The sequence below is a fragment of the Thamnophis sirtalis genome, unplaced genomic scaffold, assembly GCF_051295495.1.
Source record: "Thamnophis sirtalis isolate CommonGarterSnake01/CBP01778 unplaced genomic scaffold, rThaSir2_p1.2 scaffold_11, whole genome shotgun sequence".
In the NCBI taxonomy this organism is placed as follows: Eukaryota; Metazoa; Chordata; class Lepidosauria; order Squamata; family Natricidae; genus Thamnophis; species Thamnophis sirtalis.
In genome coordinates this window covers 31,868,353-31,889,479 of record NW_028261391.1, presented here as the reverse complement: position 1 = coordinate 31,889,479, position 21,127 = coordinate 31,868,353, and the positions used below count along the sequence as shown (strand labels likewise).

Sequence of the window (21,127 nt, the reverse complement as noted above, 5' to 3'; positions counted from 1 at the left end):
ATATTTTAAAAATTAGAATCCAAATGCATTTTACATTGCCTCTTAGCCCATTCTCCCTTATGTGTTGGCTGTTTCATGCCTTTCAGTTACAATGGAAATGTAAGATGCAGTGTAATAGTTATTTATAGAAAAAGGCAAACCTTTTAAACCTTTAATTCCCTAAGCAAAGCAGAACCCACCACATTAATCAGAAAACATCATACTACTTTTATGAGTGCAAATGCATTCTGCAACAGAAATGAACACTTTCATAATACTTTCCTCAAAATGACTAGATAGGGCTATAGCTAATTCACTGAAGATAACTGAGATTCAATGAACTTTTCTTCAGTTATTAAATGGGAAATTTCTAAAATTAGGGCACCCAGTCTGGAAAAACTGTCACAGAAAAATACATCGTTTAAAAATTCATTATGTAAGGGACCACCTTTTATATGACGAACTTATCTAGTTGTTAAGATCTGCAGAAGACACTTGTTTGAGGGTTTCCTCACTGTCAGATTCATCTTTCTGACACTGGGCAGAGAGTCTTCAAAGTTGCTTTCAGGCTATGGAATGCATTTAATTTGGCAATTGCATTGGGCCTCCACTTAGCTTTCACAACATATGTAATACTGCATTCCTTTTATCAGGCTTTTAACTTTGATTGAGTCTGTATTCTGTATTGTACCCTGAGTTCTTGCTGGGGTAGAAAGATGTATCATAAATTGAACAAATAAATGATATTGCAATCTATCCATTTTACAGATATCTATCATAGAGATTTAGAGGAGAAGCTAAACAAGAATTTGTTTTTCTCATCTGGGAAAATGATGTTGACTGGAGGAATAACAGCCAGAATTATTATTGGATTCCAGTTGAGATATTTGATTAAATATTTAACTAAACTATATTTCAAAGAACATGTATTACAGAATAATTCTCACTAAAGTCATGTGCCTTTAGTTAACTATTACACAAATTGGGCTAAGTATCATCAACATAACAGATCAATAGATTTGATATCTCAGTTATGCATTTTTATTTTAGTAAATGCAAATTATGCACATTGCTTATAAAGTGGAAAATGAGCCATGCTTTTTTTCCCTTATGTTTTGAAAGCATGACAGTATGGTTTATGGTTGACAATTTTATGCATTATTGAAGTGTTAATTCCTGATGCCAAAAAGACCATCTCACTAGTATTTCTGAATTATTAGAAACACTGAGTTTTGTTTAGCCTTAATTACAAGCCCCTTTAATGATAAAAATAGTATGAAAAGTTGTTTCTTCCTTTTAAAAATGCAGTTTGTTAAAAAAAAAAGTCCTAGGAGTCAGCTATTAATTGAAGTCCTATGCTGGTTGCTAAACACATGACTGCAAAGTGAACAAAATACTCTATACTTCTCAGGATAAAATATGATGCATGAATTTGGTCCTTAAAATCTATGCCAGACTTTTTGTCTCCAAATGAGCCACATCATTTATTTGCTTCCTCAAAGATGTATTTTTAGAAAAGTAGAAGCTTCCTTTCTATTAAAATATGCTTCTAAGCATAGCTGACATCTCCAAATCTATATTTCTCCCTGTGTATTTGCTAATGCAACTTGCCTCCAGATATGGAAACAATTATATCAGCCAAGTACAGTGTTTCAAATTTCAGTTATACCACCATCATAATACAACTACCCAATTCTAGTTCATACTATTCTTGCTCATAATTCAAGTCAAGGTATAATTAATATTTTTTTAAAAATGGAAGTATTCAAAGCTTCAAGTCTATGCTGGTCCTAGGTCAATATTTTCTCCTTGTGAAAAATAGTTTCATTTAAAGTATAGCCTTCACCTTCTAGATCAGTGCTGTCAAACTCCCAGCCTGTGGGCTGAATGCACTGGCCATGGCAACTCCTGGTTAGCGAAGGAGAAAAAAGTCCTGATACATCACGTGATGCCATTTTGACGATGTGGATTTGACACCCCTGTTCTAGATGAAGCTTTTGTTTTAATAAGACTCCTTATAAAGGGCTGCTGCAGGATAATAGAATTCAGAATATCCTCTTATATACAATAGTTTATATAGAACTTTGGAAATAATTCGAAGGGTGTTTTGGAACAGGATACGAGAAAGGACTTGTCTACAACTCTTTAAAGCATCAATATTTATACCTCAGGGTTGAATTGTGGGATCTGTGAGATTTAAATAACTCTTTAAGACAGCTGCTATCTGATTGTATTAAATTCCAGCACAATTATGCATTTATTAGAACATTAAGACATGATAATATAACATGAAATGTTTGCATAATAAGTATAAGTATACTTTTTATTGTCATTGTACTTAAATGCAACAAAATTGGTTTTAACCTCACTGATGCAAAATTATAACAGAAATGAAAAAAGAAAGAAAAAGAAAAAAAACTAGCGTGTTCATGGAGTGATTGTGGTTGTATTTAAAAGTCTCACAGCCCAAGGATAGAAACTGGCTTTAAACCTGTTTTTTCAGCTGGCTATACTTTGATGCCTTCTGCCTGATGGTAGAAGTGCAAAGAGACACTGACGAGGGTGTAATGTGCCCTTAGATAATTTATTGGAGACTAGAGGCAATTGTTCTGGGTGACCAAGACAATTATATTTAAACTTAATATTTTAAAAGAAAAAAAGTGAGAAAGCATAATGTCTTACTGTGGTAGATGTCTAAAATCTCCTGAATACTGTTCATATTTGTAGTCTACAGTATGCCATTGAGAACTGTAATATTTACATGCCTAAAACAATACAGAAGAAAATATTAGATTAAGAAGGAAATCAATTAGGCTTGGTTGGGAAAAAACTTGTCTGTATACAGGTGACAAACGTACATTTATATGCATCTGTTGCCAATATAAGCATTTTGTAGATAACTTTGTAGTATTTTGGTATGCAATTTATAGACCTCAGAACTGAATGGTAACATTAGGCAAAATAAAAACAATTCAAAAAGGTAATTGTGTTTCAATCCTGGGAAGCACATATGAGATTAGATCACTGAACAACACAGCTTAAAGAGGTTTTGCAGATACAATTTTGATCAAACAAGCATAGAATCATTAGTTGTTGCAAGGCCTAACACAGCTTTGTTTTATGAAAAAAAAACTTCTAAGCTTTTTTTTATATTTTCAAAAGCATATTGTCTTTGTTTACCTAATACTACATATTATTTCTGTGAATATTTACATTCCACTGAAAGCAATGATAAAACTCCAGTTTTGCTTATAATATGTATTGTGCCTATAATGCAGTTCAGTTGCAATTTAACTGTCATATTTTCTCCCACATAAAAATTACTCAGTTCTACATCACCCCAGAGGTTTGTTTTCCAGAGTATGAATTTGTTTTTTGAGCCTCTTGAAATCTCTTGTTGGTGTATTAAAGCATCAATCAAATATAAATCTGTAGCTCATTGCAAATCCCTAAAGCAGGCTTGCTCATGATCAGGAAAACTGGAGCTTCTGCCACACATTTTGTATTTAAATGCTATGGAGAATATAGTATGTCGATAAAGACAACCATCTCATTTGTCAACATTCGTTTAAAGAAGTAATTTTTAGCTTTTCTTTTGCAATTTATGCCAAAAAAAAAAAACCACTATAGTACTTAAATAATGAGGTAACAAGGAGACCAAGTTTTGTGGTATGCTAAGTAGGTACACTATTATCTAATTATATATGTGGCTGCATCAAGTATAAACTAATGAGGAGTAATACATTCCAATATTGGTTTGCTGGGATTTTCTTTCTTTCTAAGAAGTGCAATGCGAGTTTAATAAAATGCAATAGGACCAGCCTTTTCAACGGTGATTGGCAGAACAAGAACATTTTTATCTCAGTTTGTCAAAGGTTTGGGTTACATAGTGTATGTACATTTGATTATCAGTAACATGTACTATCTGAGCCTGTGAGAAAGCTCATTCAGTGAGTTAGATCTGGAATAGAACAGAACCCACATTTTTTTCATTCTCTAGTAGGCGACAGACAAAAAGCACATTATTAAAGAAATAGGCAATTTTCTCCTTCTTTCGCTCTCTCTTTTGCTGCTATGTCTGCCACTGCTGTTATATATGAGACAATGTCACAGTTATGCAAAAGTAGGGAACCAACATAGACTTAATTCTCAATTATATCCTTGCCTGCTTCAGTATTTGTAAACTGATTCAAAACTGGCATGTACAATGTATCAGTTCTTATACACTAGTAGAAGGAATTGCATTCATAGAAGTTGCACAGCTTGTATATGCAAAATAAAAAGAACACTCCAACAATATTAACTACCTGACTTAAACTTTAAAAAGTATGAAAAAATTCATTGAACTTGGATTGTTCTGCCATAATGTGCGCCAAATGTCTCAGGAAATCTGTTCCTGCCCGTCTACTTAATTAGAAACTAGAGAAAGTTACAAATCCTAGAAATATAAATAGACAAATTGCTTATCCCACTTAGCACCCTATCGACATTTATAAAATATAATAAGTATAAAGCTGATGTGAGTTGTTATTCTGGACTTAGATGGAAAAGGCCACTGGTTCTGAAATCCCCTTTGATATTTTTCTGGCATATATCAACCAGGAGATACTGGGAGAGGGAAAAACACCCTACAGATAAATACTGGAAGCACAAATCAAGAACAGAAAATAAAACTAATTATCTTTTTCATATAAAAACAGCTGTGTTCCTCCACAATGTGTTAGATTTAATTCTCTAGACAAAATTGTGTCACTCTGGGTGTCAAATTAGTCCAAGGGTACCAGGTTAGGGATACAAAAAGAAAAACATGTTACAATGGCATACTTGGCTTTATTAACAGCATGTGATCACATGTTCACACTCCAAGCCCATGTGAAAGAAATAGCAACAGCAGACTAGGTCACAAGGTAGGGCTATCAGATCTAGACTGCAAAGATCAGGATGAAGACAGCTTGTCAACAAACAATGAGAGATCTCTAAACAATATTTCTTATCTGCCATCTAGTATTGGTTGGGGGTTTGTTTTCAAATGAATTAATCCTATCAGATGGTTATTTCTACTTCTCTACAAAAGCAGCTCTGTGCTTCATTGATTTCTCTGTCAGCTTCTTGGTCATTGGGATGTGTTTTTTCTCTCCCTGACAGGAGAAGATTGGCCAAATCTATCAACCTTATGGTTGATAGATTTGGAGGTAGATGGTGTGGTATATCTTCTTTACTTTTTCCTCTCTTTTGCTCTTTTTATGTGCTACACTCCCACTTGGGTTTATGCAACCAGTTTTTCAAGGGCGAAGGAAAGATTCCATGTTTTTCAGAAAAAGATTAATAAATTCATTATATACAAAAAGAAAACAAATTCTATAGCAGAGAACCCTAAATATTATTTTTTATGAAATAATGTCTTCATTTCAATGTGTTTAATTCACAAATTAAACAAATGTAGTTGATGAGTGATGGAGAATTTGATATAAAGTTCCAGCTCAAATTCCAGACATAATGGTAGAAACATTTAACATTTAATATGCAAGACCCAAAGAGAAGAACATTTCCTTTAAACTGACATTCAATTTAATAAAAGATTCAACCATTGGCTATCATGGAGAAACATCAGAGGCCTGCTGTTTCTTCATTTTTTGGCAAATTGGATGGAAATAATGAGAACTGTAAACAACACTAACTCTTTCAACTGGTTAACCTCACAGATTAGAAATCACTACAATAACATTTCAAGTATCTTCCCCAAAACATGATTAAGGCAGAAAGAGAAGGGATGTGGGATTTGCAGTACAGCAGGCTCCAAATTGCCCATCATCACAGAGATATTGTGATGAACCAAGGCAGGAAGTGTATTTCTCTAACTTAAAAATAATATATTTCAAAACCAATTTAAAAGTAAGCTCTCACTAGATTTTGCAGAGTCTACTATTCTCTGACTTCTAGCTTTTCTAAGGTTTTCACTGACAAGATTAGTCTTTCTGTCTATGAACCAACATATACTGTTTGTACAATGCCACTTAATTTAGATATTTTAATTTAATTTAATTGCAGTTTTAATTTGCATGACTTGCATAACCAGGATATTTTAGAGCATTTCTTCTGTTTTTTTGCTGAGGTATCACATCCCTTTTTGAGATTACCTGGAATCTGAGAGAGGGGACTACAGCCTCAATACCAAACATACAAGACATGGCTTATTCTTTTCTTTACGAGATTGCAAGGGGTACTTAGCATAGAATGTTTGGCAAGAAATGTTTAATACTATTTCTATTATAAACGGGGGAGGGATTTTGTTTCAGAAATAGGAGGAAAATCAAAGTAGACAGAATAAAATAAAATAAGAAAATATATAGCTTATCTTGGAAATATGAAATAAGATATATGGAATAATTAAAATAATGGAATATTTTATTATGAGAAGAACATACTAGGAAGAGTGATGGAACTCAGAATACCCTCATTCTGAACTTTGGCAATTATGTTCATCATATAAAAGGTAAGAAAACCCACATACAACTAATGTTTTGTGCTGAGGCATAGCTTTGTGCTGGCTATATAGATAAAAGATCTGACGATGATACGTGGAATATGTGCTAACAGTTTAAGCAGAGAATTTAAATACTATATCCTATTAATTCCATTAATTCCCACTGAAATCATAATTCCCTTAACCATTGCATCATGACTCTTATACCACTTTTGGCTCTACGGAAAGGTTCAGTTGAGCTGTAACCTTGCCAGTTTGCAATATTTTCCAGATAAAAAAATGTGTCGATTCTACTTTGAAATGAATCTGTATTCCAAGAAAGACAGTGAAGCCAGAACTGGCCTTGCTACTATGCTGAGCATCCATTTTTGAAGTTTTCAAGGTCTTGATCATTCTCTGAAGATCATAGCTAGAAACAGGATACTTTGTCAAAGTCAGCCCTTGCTAACTCAGGAATTCAGCAAAACCAGGAAAACAGCTTCCAGGAGGGTACAAAAGTCATGATGTGTGAAGCTCTTCTATTGAACTTTGATTTGAGGGTCTTAATGACAACATTCTGTTTATGGGAAGACTACTCAATAAAGTTAAGTCAGACCACTATTTTAAGATATGCACATTGTAAAAATGCTTTTTGCTTCAATGAGAGAAAAAGCGGGAGGCAATATATAGCCTACAACTGAGATGGCGAACCTATAGCATGCGTGCCTGAAATGGCACATGGAGCCATATGGCCTGGCACGTAACCCGTTCCTCTTTCAGGTTTCTGGCACATATGCGCAAGCGACGATCAGCTGGCCTTTGTGCTTGCAGCAGTGCTGGAAACTGGAAGAGCTGGTTTTCCATTTTCCAGCATGAACATGCATGCCGGCGGCTGATTGATGCATGTGCATGGGCAGCAGTAACTGGAAAACTTGCTGGTTAGCACACATGCACATACATTTTCTGGCATGCTCATGGACCCTGGGCAGCTCCTCTTCCTGGTCACGGCCCAGATGAGTGAACACAAAGCGCTCCCTTTTCAGCACTCGGTGCCAAAAAGATTGGCCCTCACTGGCCTATAAGCTTCTGAAACATGCCTGGCCAGTGAATAGCACATGAATGGCTAGTTCAGAGTTCTCTCAGTTGGTGACTATTGACTCCCCCCCCACCAATAATAACCATTATTGTTAGTATTATTCATATTGCTAATCATAAAGCAGAATTTATAAAATTATTTTCATAAAATACATGTTTGAATAATGTGAAACCTCATGAAGGGATCATGAGCTGAAGAGTTGGTGGACTCCTGGTCTAGCTCAGCAATAAGCATGGTAAGATTGCTTCTCTCCAACCCATACAATAATTTATCTCAGTTATTGTCCAGTACAATTGGGACCAGAATTTCCATTGCTAAGCAATGCGGTTGTTAAGTGAGTTGTGCCTGATTTTATCACATTTTTTTGCCATAGTTCTTAACCAAATCACTGCACTTGGTAAGTGAATCATGTGGCTGTTAATCCAGTGAATCTAGATCCCCTCCTCCATTGACTTTGCTTGTCAGAAGCTGGCTGGTCATAAGTGCAAGGACTAGATGTAAGTCATTTTTTTAGTGTTGTTGGACAGCATTGTTTTATTCCATAAAATACTCTACTTGTTGATTCAGAACACTAAAATACTCTCATTGACACCATTCTTTATTTTCACTTGACTATAAAATCATGAATTTAACTCTAGTTTTCATTGATAATCTTTGATTAATTTAAACTGATCTTATTATTCATGAATCAATATGATTGTCTTGTGTAAGTGCAAACTTACAAAGAACACTTCCTGGGAGACTATATTTATGCTGTTATCAAAATAAGTTCTTGAAAATAGGAAATGCTCAATGAAAACTGCTCCACAATCTTAAAGATAGAGTTGTCGTATATATTCTCAAACACAACAGACTTCATTACGGAAGCTTGTATTGGGAGTCCACATATCAAGGATGAATGATATTAATCATCTAAGAATACCCCATCTGCTGTTTGATGTTTATTTCCTAAATTTTTATAACACTATAAAAATTATCAGTATTAAAAAATCTGATTGTTGTAAGGGTGATTATCACAGTCTGTGAAACATGACAACCCTCCTCCCCCAATAATTAGAACTAGAATAAAATAATGATTCAGAATTTTGGCTCCTTTTAATTTACCTTACAGTTTTAAAACTCCTTTTCCCATATAGCATAGGATAGTTCCATAAAGCCGGAAAGATTGGGAACTCTGCATTAGTGCAAAGAAAACACCCCGTACATGAAAAAAATTAAAAGAAACTTTCCCCTTTACCTCCAACAACATTAGCTTTTATTTGTTGTCTCTTAAAATACACCTCAATACTTCTTCGTTCTTGATCTCAAGTGAACCCATATCTAAATCTTCAATTCTCCCGATTAATCAGCAAAAGGCCACTTAAAGTTAAGAGATATAAGAACCTAAATATTTATATCTCCATTTCCATTTAAGCAAATTCTTTCAGAACCCCAGAACCATCTACACCTGCAGATGGAATCTTGCCAAACTAAAGCACACTGCTATCTTCATAAGTCTATATTCAGAGAACTGTTAGGGGGGCTGTCTTCGTCCTCTTTCTCTCAGGCAAATTATCTGAATTGAGCTGTCACTTACTTCTCTGGAATGGACCCTCTCCCTCCTGTGTATCCAGACTAGTACAGTCCACCACAAATTCCCACTGATCTCTCTCTTCAAATAATTCAATGACAATCCCAATTATGAATTAAACTTTGTGCAAAATAACCTTGAAAGCTGATTCATTATACTCAATTAAATATTTCAAAAAAATAACCATCATCACTGGTCTGATATATTCTTCTGTCCAAAGACAAACCAAACACAAACAATACAAGTATCTAACAAGAACAGCAAGGTGCTGACACAACCATGTGTCAAATACATATCTAGGAAGAACTACAGAACAATTGCCAAGTAACAGATACAACATAGCATTAATGTCTGAATAGCTGAAAAACAATACCTGGAAGGTGGGGAAGAGATCATGATGTTGAAAGTTACAACACTGTATTATTTTTTAAAATAAATATCCTGAAAAAATGTATATTCAAGATTAAGTAAAGTAAAGAATGATAACTTTACCTCTTTCACAAATAAATATTCTGCCTTTTGTTCTGCATCTACAGGAACTGATGAGTACAGTGTTCTTATTTCCCAGGGAATTGTGGCTATCTAATGAGAAGTCAACAAAGAGAGAAAAAAGTTCACACCTGAGCATCAAAGAATGATAAATAACACAGGTAATCAAATAGGACAGGGGTGTCAAACTCAAGGCCCATGGGCCTGATCCGGCCCATGAGGTGCTTAAATGTGGCCTGGAGGGCCAGCCTGGAAATATCAAAGAACCGGCCCTCAGTTCCTGTGCTCATTGCCCCATGGCCCATTTTCAGCCTCTCCAGTCTCCTGCAGCACTCTGCTGGCCAAAAACAGGCCACATGGAGGCTTTGCGTGGTCTCTGCACGACCCGTTTTTGGCAAGCAATGTGCTTCTGGAAGCTGGGGAGGCTGATAATGGGCTATGCAGTGGCCCCATGGGCTGCCCCCATGGCCCATTTTTGGCTGTCAGAGTGCTGCAGGAGGTGTCCATCCCATCTCTTCCCCCCATTCCCCGCCCTCAGCCTGCAACTACAATGCTGATCTGGCCCTCGAAGAAATCCAGTTTGACACCCCTGAAATAGAGTAATTAAAGGTTGAATTCATCTAAATGGTTACTAAGGAATTTGGATGCAAAACATATTTTCAATAATCACAGATCAATCATACATCAATTGTCATCCCATTTTCAGGAATGTTCTGCAGGCAGAAAGGTAGGCTCTCTATTGGAATAATACATAAGAAATAATTCTGCATCTGGTTTTTTTTTGGGGGTGTGTGTGAGGGATTATTTGAAATAAGTGAGTTTTGCAATACCCACAAAGTGCCTTTCCCTGATAGACAAAAAAATGGAAAAAATGTACCCAACAGACATATTGTTGTGCATCCAGCTTTTGGAAGTGTACCACCTCTAATAAATCCTGAATAGTCAAGGAATAAGAATGACAGTAATGCATAGATACCTGTGCGAACAAACCAGTTTTTTCCCACTGATAGACAAGCCTTTTTAGAAATAGTGTAGTAAAATCTGACTTTATATTACCTTAATGAAACATATAGTACCCAAATTATTGTAGTAAATTGCTTTAAATGGAATAATGGCAAGATATAAATATTTTAAGAATATTAATGTTTGAGATATTTTTAAAAGAAAATTTCAGCATAATCAGTTGCATATAAGAGAGTTTGGGTAATACTGATTCCTTTTTATTCCTGCTCATAAACCTAGTTAAGAATCGAGGACTATTATTATGTTTCTGAAAAGATACCTTTCAGAGAAGGGTAACTTTTATCAAAAGAAGCACAAAGGCTGAATTTTTGCTTCAGTTTTGACAGAGTAAATTAGATGGGTTAATAGCCTCAAATTAGCTTAGCTGGGAAATGAAGCTTTCTTTTTAACTGTCAATGCAATGGTTGTTTTGCCAGTTTAACATACATTTAATGGAAAAATAAATTCAATAACCCTGGAAACAACTGCTGTTTTTTTTAACTTCCTGCTGAAGTTGAATCTGTAATGGAATTACTTTAAATACATTTCTTTACACATATATTTCAAGTTGTGATACAGAAGCACTTACGATTTATTCATAGTAACAGTAAAATATTGTTAACAGCAAATCTGATACAATTAAGAGACAGGACTGCAAACCATTTTTCATAATGTCATAAATGTACATAAATATATATATACTGAGATTTATACACATACGTTAACATGTGAATATCTCTACCCATACAATTTGAAAGAGATTATTATAATCTTCAGGAAAGCCAGATGGACATTCTATTTATTTTAAACATTTGGATCTGCTAGGGAAAATGCTACCTTTGATTGAAAAATCTGAGGAGGAAATTGGAAAACCTTTTTAGTTTCAGAGTGTTGTGGCATCTGTTACAATAAAGTGAATTACACAATTTGCTCTCTGTCCTGTGTGTTTCCTAATGCATCACTATAATTTCATTTTTGTTTTGCAAGACCAATGGTTGTTGTATTTACATTAAGAGATTGTTGCAAACATCCTTTGTCTACCTTATTATATGTAAAGATTATTACACATATTCTTTTTTCATAGCTCGAAGGCAATCCAGGAATGGAGAAAACTGTCTTAGAAGAAATAACTTCCTCAAGGGTAAGAAAACATGAAAAGGCAAGAAGATTCCACGTGCTCATTTTAAAATTTTGTTCCTTTGCCGAATTGAAAATGGGTTGGTGGAGACATATTTGATACCATCAGTTTAGCTTCCCAATTGCTAAAACACTTCTGTTCATATGGAGATTAACATTTACCAATGAAAAACTGCTGAAATGAAATCATGGAGATAACAGTCAAAGTAATAGTTAAATTATTTCCAGAATGGCATTATCAATTAAGAGAAAAGCATGCAACACTGTATTTAATTCAAGAATTCTTTTATTGGTATTGTATTCAGGAATCATTAGAATTAGGTAACTACCAAGAGCCAAGGTGGCGCAGTGGTTAAATGCAGCACTGCAGGCTACTGCTAGATCAGCAGGTCAGCGGTTCAAATCTCACCGGCTCAGGGTTGACTCAGCCTTCCATCCTTCCGAGGTGGGTAAAATGAGGACCCAGATTGTTGGGGGCAATATGCTGACTCTCTGTAAACCGCTTAGAGAGGCCTGAAAGGCCTATGAAGCGGTATATAAGTCTACTGCTATTACTGCTATTACTGCAAAAGTGCTTTGGACCAATGTTGCAGTTATATGGGGCAGAATCTGGGAACCACCAAGGAGCTGATGGAAATGTTTTCTATTGTTCTTTTTCTTATATAATTATTCTTACCAATGCTAAAGCTAAACTGAGGGTAAGACAAGAAGCAATGGGTGGAAACTAATCAAGGAGAGAAGCAACTTAGAACTAAGGATAAATTTCCTGACAATTAGAACAATTAATCAATGGAACAACTTGCCTCCAGAAGTTGTAAATGATCCAGCACTGGAATTTTTTAAGATGAGGTTGGATAACCATTTGTCTGAAGTGGTGAAGGGTTTCCTGTTTAAGCAGGGGGTTGGACTAGAAGACCTCCAAGGTCCCTTCCAACTCTGTTATTTTACTCTAAGCTGAATATTGGCAATAAAGGAAAGTGTTAACCACAAGTATTAGAGAAGCCAGCTGCAAAACTTGCCAAACTTGCAGCATCACAGTAAAAAATTAAACAGAACCAAACGACATGCTGCATGTGATGATGGCTTTCCCCCCCTCTTTTTTGTGTTTTTTCCTTTTTTTTCCTTTTTTTTTTAATCCTAGGTTATTGTGGTGTATATTAAATATATAACAGAGAGATACGGGGTGTGTGTATGGGGGGAAACGTAGTAGGGATGGATTGCTACAGGCAGGGGAGTAAGAAACGATACGAAATCAAAATCTATTAAATGAAACGACGAATGTATAAGAATGATAAAGGTTAAAACACCTGTAATCAAATGACATACTGCATGGGATGATGGGCTTTGTTTTCTTTTTTTTTGTGTGGGTTTTTTTTCCCTCTGCCTTTCTTTTTCTATTGTTATGTGATTATGTTGTCTATGTAACAAAAATAAAAAAAAATTCCTATAAAAAAAAATGTGTCCCTAAGTTACCAAAAGAAAGAGTCTGTTGAATCTTTCACACACTCGGTTTATCTAGAGCAGGGCTGTCAAACTCAAGCCCAGATCCAGCCTGCGTGGTGCTTAGTTCTGGCCCGCGGGGCTGCCCTGGAAACAGTGAAGAAGTGGTATATGGTGCCTACCAGGGAAAACAGAGCTCAGGAGGGCTGCACATGGCCCTCCTGAGCTCTGTTTTCCTTGGCAGACGGTTGCAGGAGGCTGGCGCAGCTGAAAACGGAGCTCAGGAGCCTGTTTTCTCTGGGAGAGCATTCGGGTCATCACAGGTGCCCCTGACACAAGTGTTGTCAAGCTGGCCATGCCCACCCTGGCCACACCCACCCCAGGCCCCCAAGGTCACACAATCCTGATGCAGCCCTCAATGAAATCAAGTTTGACACCCCTGCTCTAGCCAGGGAGATAACCTTGGAGACATGAGGAAGAAACAATGCTTTGAGACCAAGAAACAGAAGGAAATGTGAGAAATAAGACTGACTTCTCTTTAATTCGTTAGAGTATAGAGCAGTGGTGTCTATCCCGCTGGCCAGAGAATTCTGGAAGTTGAAGTCCACAAGTCTTAAAAGTTACTAAGGTTGGACACCCCTGGTATAGAGGGAAGGAGGGAGGGATGGTAAAATTTGATCAGGCTTTCTAGATCTACTACTGAAGCCTATGGCAATACAGTGGATTCCAGCCAACTTGTAGAATCTGTTTCATGATCTGGCCTATCCTGATGGAGTAACATCAACCTTGAAAGCTTCTTAGTTTTCTACAGTTTCATGCCTATTTCAGTACTATTGAATCTAAAAGTTCAAAGTACAGGAAAAGAAACTATTGTGTTTGATTTGGCCAAATCAATCCTCTTTTTACCTAAAGCAGGGTATCTTGTTTTTTTTTTTTAAAAAAGGAAACCGAGCTGAGCACAATACTGTCTCACGTGGTGCAAGGCATAAAAACTGGAACATCTTGACAAAATTTTAGCTTTGTTAGTAAACACCAATCACTCACTGAAAAGTCATCTTCAGGGAACAAAAAGAGGTCTTTCAGACGATCATTTTCAACATTCTTCTCAATATCTGCAATTACTGTTTCATAATCCAAAGGTTCCAGAAGTTTGGGTTTCTCCTGCTGAGGAGACAAAACACACAAAAAAGACTTAACTTGTATAATTCCTTTGTATTTCTTTTTGGATCTGGGGCTCCATTTCTATTATCCTTTCACGCAACAGTTGCTATGTACAAGTTGGTATAGTGAAGCTGAAAATATAGCCAGATGGATTTGGCTGCTCAAAATGTTCATTATCGGTCTGATTATTTCCTGATGAGGAGACCTGGTAAGTAATATGCATTATGCAGGTAATATCAAATCATACTACATTGCCACATTAACCTATTCTTTATGCCGAGAAACATACCCACATTTCTTTTAAAGGGACTGAATAACTACATGCAATTATCTTCTAAATGAATTTGATGCCAAATGGTGTGTTTTAATTTCAGTTGTTTCCATGAGCTTTGTGCTGATTCATCCCCATTACTCTCTTATGCTTAGCCACATTTTAAATTCAAGTCGTTTGCTAGAAACAAAAGTACTATTGCTCTGTTTAACTTGGCATTCATCCTTGTCTCTGTCAGGATAAACTATTTGGCAGTCAACCCCATACTTTCCCCAGTAAAGAGCTGGATTATACCTTTTTCAGCCATCAGGAAAATACTATTATTGCTGAAAGGCATTATGAACCCTCTAAAAAGCACTCAAAAGAAACAGCCAAAGAAAAGGTAAAATTGCACATTCTTTGATATGCTACATAAAAAGAGAGGCTGTATTGCTTGGTGACTATGTATATCTACAGAAAGACAAAAGGAATCTTATTAGTAACTTGGGTGGAGAAACAGGAACAAAGACGAAAACTGAATGTAGATGTATAGCATTGAAAAACCAATGACTTCTTGCAAGGTGAAAAGAAGGACATTAACTATTCACCTTTATGAATTATTATTAGATAACAATAATGTATAAACAATTTTTTTTTCTAAATATTTTTCAGGGAGATAGAGTTATAGAAATACAGATAAGATAGGAAGAAAGAAAGAAAAAGAGAGAAAGAGAAAGAAAAAGAGAGGGAGAGAGATGAAGGGTAGGTAGGTAGGTAGATTGATTGATTGATTTATCTGCAAACAAATGTACAGGTATATCACATCCAAGCACTGCCACAACGTCTTCTTCAAATCCCTTTTTCTCAAATTCCTTCAGATCTTTATTGAAAAGGTAAAGTTTGAATATCTTTTCAACATCAGTACCTGGCTCTGGGATGCAATGTCTGGCAGGCAGGAAAAAGGGACTGCAGCAAGAAGAGACCTGAGTAACCCTGCTTTAATTATGCTAGGCACAGACTAACCTGTTGTTTTATCAGGTTTTCAAATCCCATTACTCTATTAGCAATAAATACCTTTCCAGAAATGCAAGTGGCTCTTGTTTCCTGAGCTCACCAGCCTTGCAGGGCTCAACAGACCCAATGTTATATTACCATGATATTTCAGGATTTGGAGTATTTCATTTTAGACATACTCTTGATATAATGTAATTGGTGACAAAATATATTAAATAAATCAGGTTTTGAAACTTCATTTGAATAATATCTGAACATCTGAACAAAAACACATTTAATTTCTTTTAAGTAGTAAAGGGAAATGAAAGTATTTTATTTTTAAATTGAACTCTTAAAATTCTGCCACCTCTTGACTTGCTTTAATGTAACTAAAATGTGAACAAAGTGAGAAAAAACACTGCTCTGTAAAAGGTAAATTATATACACCCACACCACTTTGATCATAGCTTCATATGGAGCTTCAGAAACATATTTGTAATTAAAAAAACATAATTTCTTTCTTAAGTTGTCATGTTTGAATTTTATGATGGGAAAAAAGGAGCTGGTTTCTGCTGTCCTAGTCACAGTATTCTAAATTGCTAAGAGTTTATCATTCTTAATATTGAAGGTTCAGTATTATTTTTTTGCATGAGCAATGGTTTCAAATCTGATAAATTCAGTCTCAAATGAATTTCATTTTACATTTTTTAGAGGGACTTTTCTCAAATATATGGTTAGAATTTTTTGTTGTTATTTTTAGTGGGGAGTTTCATTTTTACTCCAAGAGATTTCTCAGAATAGCTGACAGAAATGTCACAAAGTTTGAGTTAGTCCATTCTCCCTTGCAAGGCTTGCTGGGAGATTTATAACGTTTTGGGCTAATTAAAGTTTTAACAGTCACAGGATTATCTTTCCCAAATGTAATTATCCTGGAAATGAACCTACAAGGCAATGACGAAAGGGTGCAGGACAGAGGTTTTTTTTAAATGCTAATTTTTTTAAAAAGCCTAATAAATTATGCTAGCTAGGTACAAATAAAGATGGGATTATAAAAAGATGTATTTAATATTTCTTCTCTTACCTTCTTTTCTTTTACAGACCATTAATTTTTTTAACAATGGTACAACATGCAAAATTTCTGATTCATTTTCATTAGCTAGGATGAACATAGCATGCACCTGGCCAGAATTAGTGCCAGAAATGGAAATACTTAGAAATTACAGCTATAGAATATCTAAAAAATTGTTTAATTCCTGTATCTGGTAATAACATTCAATGATGTGCCAGGTGTCATAAGTCAACAATAAAATATGGCATGTAATTTCTGTATCTTGAGGGATGTCATGACACACAATGCATCAGTTTTTCCTCCTTGGGGGGTTTGTTTGTATCCCATCTTTATTATTTTTATAAATAATTCAAGGCAGTGAACATACGTAATACTCCTTCCTTCTCTTATTTTCCCCATAATAACAATCCTGTATGGTGGTTGGCTGGAGGGGCAATGACTGGCCCAAAGTCATCCAGCTGGTTAAGGCAGGCTTTGAACTCACTGTCTCCTGGTTTTCAGCCTAGTGCCTTAATTACTGTAGCATGTTGATTAGCAAATAACATCACCTCCTAAAAACTTAACTTGTTTCATTTGGTAGCAATCCTATTTCTTCCAGCAATGACTAAAAATACCCTCGTAATTGATTTCACAGAACAATCACAGTGCCTGAGGTTTCAGTATCTGACTGCATAGTTCAGCATCTAAAGCATTGTCAGATGTACTGTTAAGTTGGTAACAGTTCTTTAAGGCTTCAACGCATAATGCTGAAGAGTGCAAACTAGATCTTTTCTCTCTCTCTTATCACACACTTATTCTACACTTTTGGTGTTGAACCCTTGGAAAGATTTTTGAAACTTCAGTATATTAGGAAATTTGTTGAAATTTAAGAACAGTACTGCAGGCTATGAGAAAAATGATGTAAGCAAATCCAAGTAGCAGTTCACTGTCTTATATTGCAATGTAGTAATATTGACGTGAGTACCATGCATATTTTCTTTTCAAGATTTTTGTTTTTAATGTGTCAGGAAGTGGTGACCTCCTACAAATATATTCAGCAGTTAGTGGGTAGCTGAAGTATTAGAGAACTATTTTCCTGCTTCATTGGAGATTCTATAGTCCTGTGCTAATGCTAAACAAAGATATTTTCTCCAAGATAGAAACTGGTTGGGCAATCATGTAAGTACAACCACAATGTCTTAGGCGCTTAAACAAATCTTAATATTGATTGCTTTGTTATCACTTGTCTTTCAGGCATCCTAGAATATTAATCAAAAGCGGAATATTTGGGAAGAAGGACAAACTAGTTGATGGGATTTATCATATAAGAATACATATAAGAGAAATGGTCATACGGCCCATTATTCTACACAGATCCAGATTCAAATGCTATGAATTAGTGTGGAGGAACCTTTCATGAAACTATAAACAGTGACAGTCAATAGTGACAATTATGTTTGATATATCAGGGATCTGAGTCAGAGACTGGTTGACACAATTTTATAGGTCACGATTTAGTTAACCATGGTTTGTCACATAACCCACAATTGCTAGATTCAGAGAACAAATTAAACATATTTAATTTAGGAACTAAACTTAGCTCATTTCTATGCCTTGAGAAATCTCACTAATTTCAAGCTTACATAAATGAACGCTTGTTATGTAAATGAAAAGAAGTTCTTAATAGTTCCACTAGGTCTGGATGTAATCTAGTGATTGAAGGAAACTGCATTCCACATATACCAAGTTCTGGTATATTTTCATCATCCGCAGCGGATTGTCAAAATTTATGAAATTGGACTTCAACAACAGGTAAGACTCAGGATTAGAACCAATTAATCTAAAACAAGTATCCAAAAATGGGTTTAGCTGCTAATAAGCAGTCAATTCACAAATTAAACTGAGGAAAAAATGGCACAGAATGAAAGATGACTTCCAATTCCAAATGCCGTCTAGTATCCATGTGAGAAAAAATTGAGGAAGAAATGAACAGTGTCAACATAGAAAACTCTAAAATTTAAGTAAAATGAAGTGTGGTTTACTGAAGTTTTGCTTTAGGATGTATTTTATGTCCTGGTGCAGATTTGTTTCTGTTGTGATGCAGAGTAGGCCCCCTTTCTGAATGTTCAGGTTTAATGAAAATACATCCTTAACCCAGAACTCCCAAATTCTCTCCTGCAACCTACATATTTTCTGTAATTTAGAATCATGTATGTTAGTGTTTTTTCAATTTTTATGGACTTCAACTACCAGAACTGACTGGGAAATGTTGGGAGTTGAAATCCACACTAATGTAAATTGCCAAATTTGTTAAAAAAAAAAAAAAACCACCAACCGCCTGATGTACAACAATGATGTTTCATGAGATTACTGCAACATTGGCTCTGTAACATATTGTTAAAATAATGATGAAACACTGAGAATCTGTAAATCTCTAGTTATATATTATAGAGAGAAAGCAAAATAGACCAATCTCATTGGAAAATTCTAAGGAATGAAAAAATTTGGCCTCTAGCATTGAAATTTAATATCAGAGGAAGTACTTTATAATTATGAATATTTAAAAGTCCTTGTAGCAATGCAGTAGCAAGCCATTGGTTGGCAGCTGTACATATTTTCTATTCAGACAGAACAGATTAGACACACAGACACAGAGAGTATCTGTGTGATTTGTGTGTAACATGTTTGCAGAGACAGCAACCTAAAACAAGATATTGAAGTAGACAAAAAACAGGAAACGTAAATACAGTAAAAATGCAAAAGTGCTGAAAGTGGATAAACAGTAATTTGAGCCCTGAAAGATAAAATATTGATAGAAAAATTGTTCCTGTGAACAGGGAGACATAACCTAGATTACACTTGGTAGATGTTTGTCTTGAAAGGGCTTGACAATATGCAGTATATAATACTGGGGCTGTGCATAGTGCTCAGAAAATGTTTTTTGCAATGTGTAGGAGCACAAAAGGAGCATCTCCTCAAAGTGTTGAAGCAGTTTCATCATTTGAAAGGGTCATGCAAATGGCTGCGTAAATGCTAATTGGCAGCACAGCCACTTTGCTTCCCAATTTAGCTCCTGCAGGTTTACAGAACATCTTTTCTATGCAAAGTACTATTTATTTAGCTGAGAATTAGAAAAAGTATTTTGTAGTGAAGACCATACTGTATCATTCAGATGAAACTCATTAGCTTGTTCTGAAGAAAGATAATCCTAGTCTATTCCAGTGCTTATGTATTTTACAGTTAATCCTAAAATCAAATATATAGTATTGTATATAGTATATAGTATTGTCACAATATATTAAAATGATTGAAGACATCTGAATACACATAACCAACAGATTCAAATATCAAGAAATGTTACTATCAAGATATCACTGAGTAATTAATAAAAAATAATGTGGTTGCCAGAATTTTTCATTTCTCTCATCATTAAAATATAGAAATATATTTTACATATAAAATATAGAAACCTGGCAGATATTACATATATATTCCTTCCTACAGATTATTCTTCCAAAATTTCATATATTTGTGAATAGCGAAATCATCAAAACCATTAAAAAGCAAAAGTTAGAATACTTTGGGCATGTGATGTGACATCCAGGAAAATACGACATACTTCATTTAATACTCCAAGGAAAGATTGAAGGCAAACGAGGTCCAGGCAGAAAAAGAATATCATGGCTTCAAAATCTAAGGGTCTGATTTGGCCAAAACTCAGCAGCACTTTTTCGTGCAGCTGTTGATAAAAGTAGGATTGCCAACATGATCGGCAATGTCCAATGACAGATATGGCACAAGAAGAAGAAGAAGAATTTGTGAATATATAAAAAGACTAATTGACTAATAATTTCTTGCATTTATAGCATATTTTCTTCTTCACTTGAGAAGTTGCATTGTTTTTTCAGTTTTTACCAAAGGACGTAGATGCTTATATTTCCTGGCATAGAACAAAACATTAATCAAATAGAACTTCTCGGCCCACATTCATCATTACTTCACCCTATTTCCAAGCCTTTCAAACTGATTTAAAACTAAGCTCTTGTACCTGAGCTAACTGGCCGGATAATTAAAAAACAGCATCAGCCAATGAGAGTGCTTGTCAGGTGTCTGATGGCAGCTGCATGGCAATGGAACTCGTACAAGGCTGCTACATGCACAGTCTATCTGGCACGGGCAAAAGGCTGCAGCTGGACCATGTCAGTAAAAGAACTTTCACTTACAACCCCCCCCCCCTGCCCCAGCATTGCTTCACTGTCATGCAACATGATTTGTACAGTGAATTCTTTCTGTTCACCAAAGTAGATCGTATTCAGCTTATAAACGGACATAATTTTTTTAAAAAACAATTGTTTCAAAGGTTGTGGCCCAACACTATGCTTACACTATAAAAGTATTTAAAATAAAACTGAGCAATTATGTTTCTGTATTTTTTTATTTTGCCCTGGTTTGGTTCATGTGTACCATATCCTTAAAAAACATAGTGAAGTTATCTCTTA

At 35.4% G+C, this 21,127-nt stretch overlaps 1 protein-coding gene across 2 annotated transcripts in view; it reads right to left on the bottom strand.

The window, feature by feature from the left end:
• Positions 1-21,127, bottom strand: part of DOCK10 (dedicator of cytokinesis 10) — a 137,180-nt gene that overhangs the window by 85,561 nt on the left and 30,492 nt on the right. For both annotated transcript variants that reach the window (XM_087725478.1, XM_087725479.1), the window contains exons 2-4: positions 14,221-14,340; positions 9,601-9,690; positions 2,662-2,744 (exon numbers count right to left, since the gene is read on the bottom strand). In XM_087725478.1, the coding sequence (XP_087581604.1) occupies positions 2,662-2,744; positions 9,601-9,690; positions 14,221-14,340 (293 nt within the window). The remainder of the gene's footprint in view (positions 1-2,661; positions 2,745-9,600; positions 9,691-14,220; positions 14,341-21,127) is intronic.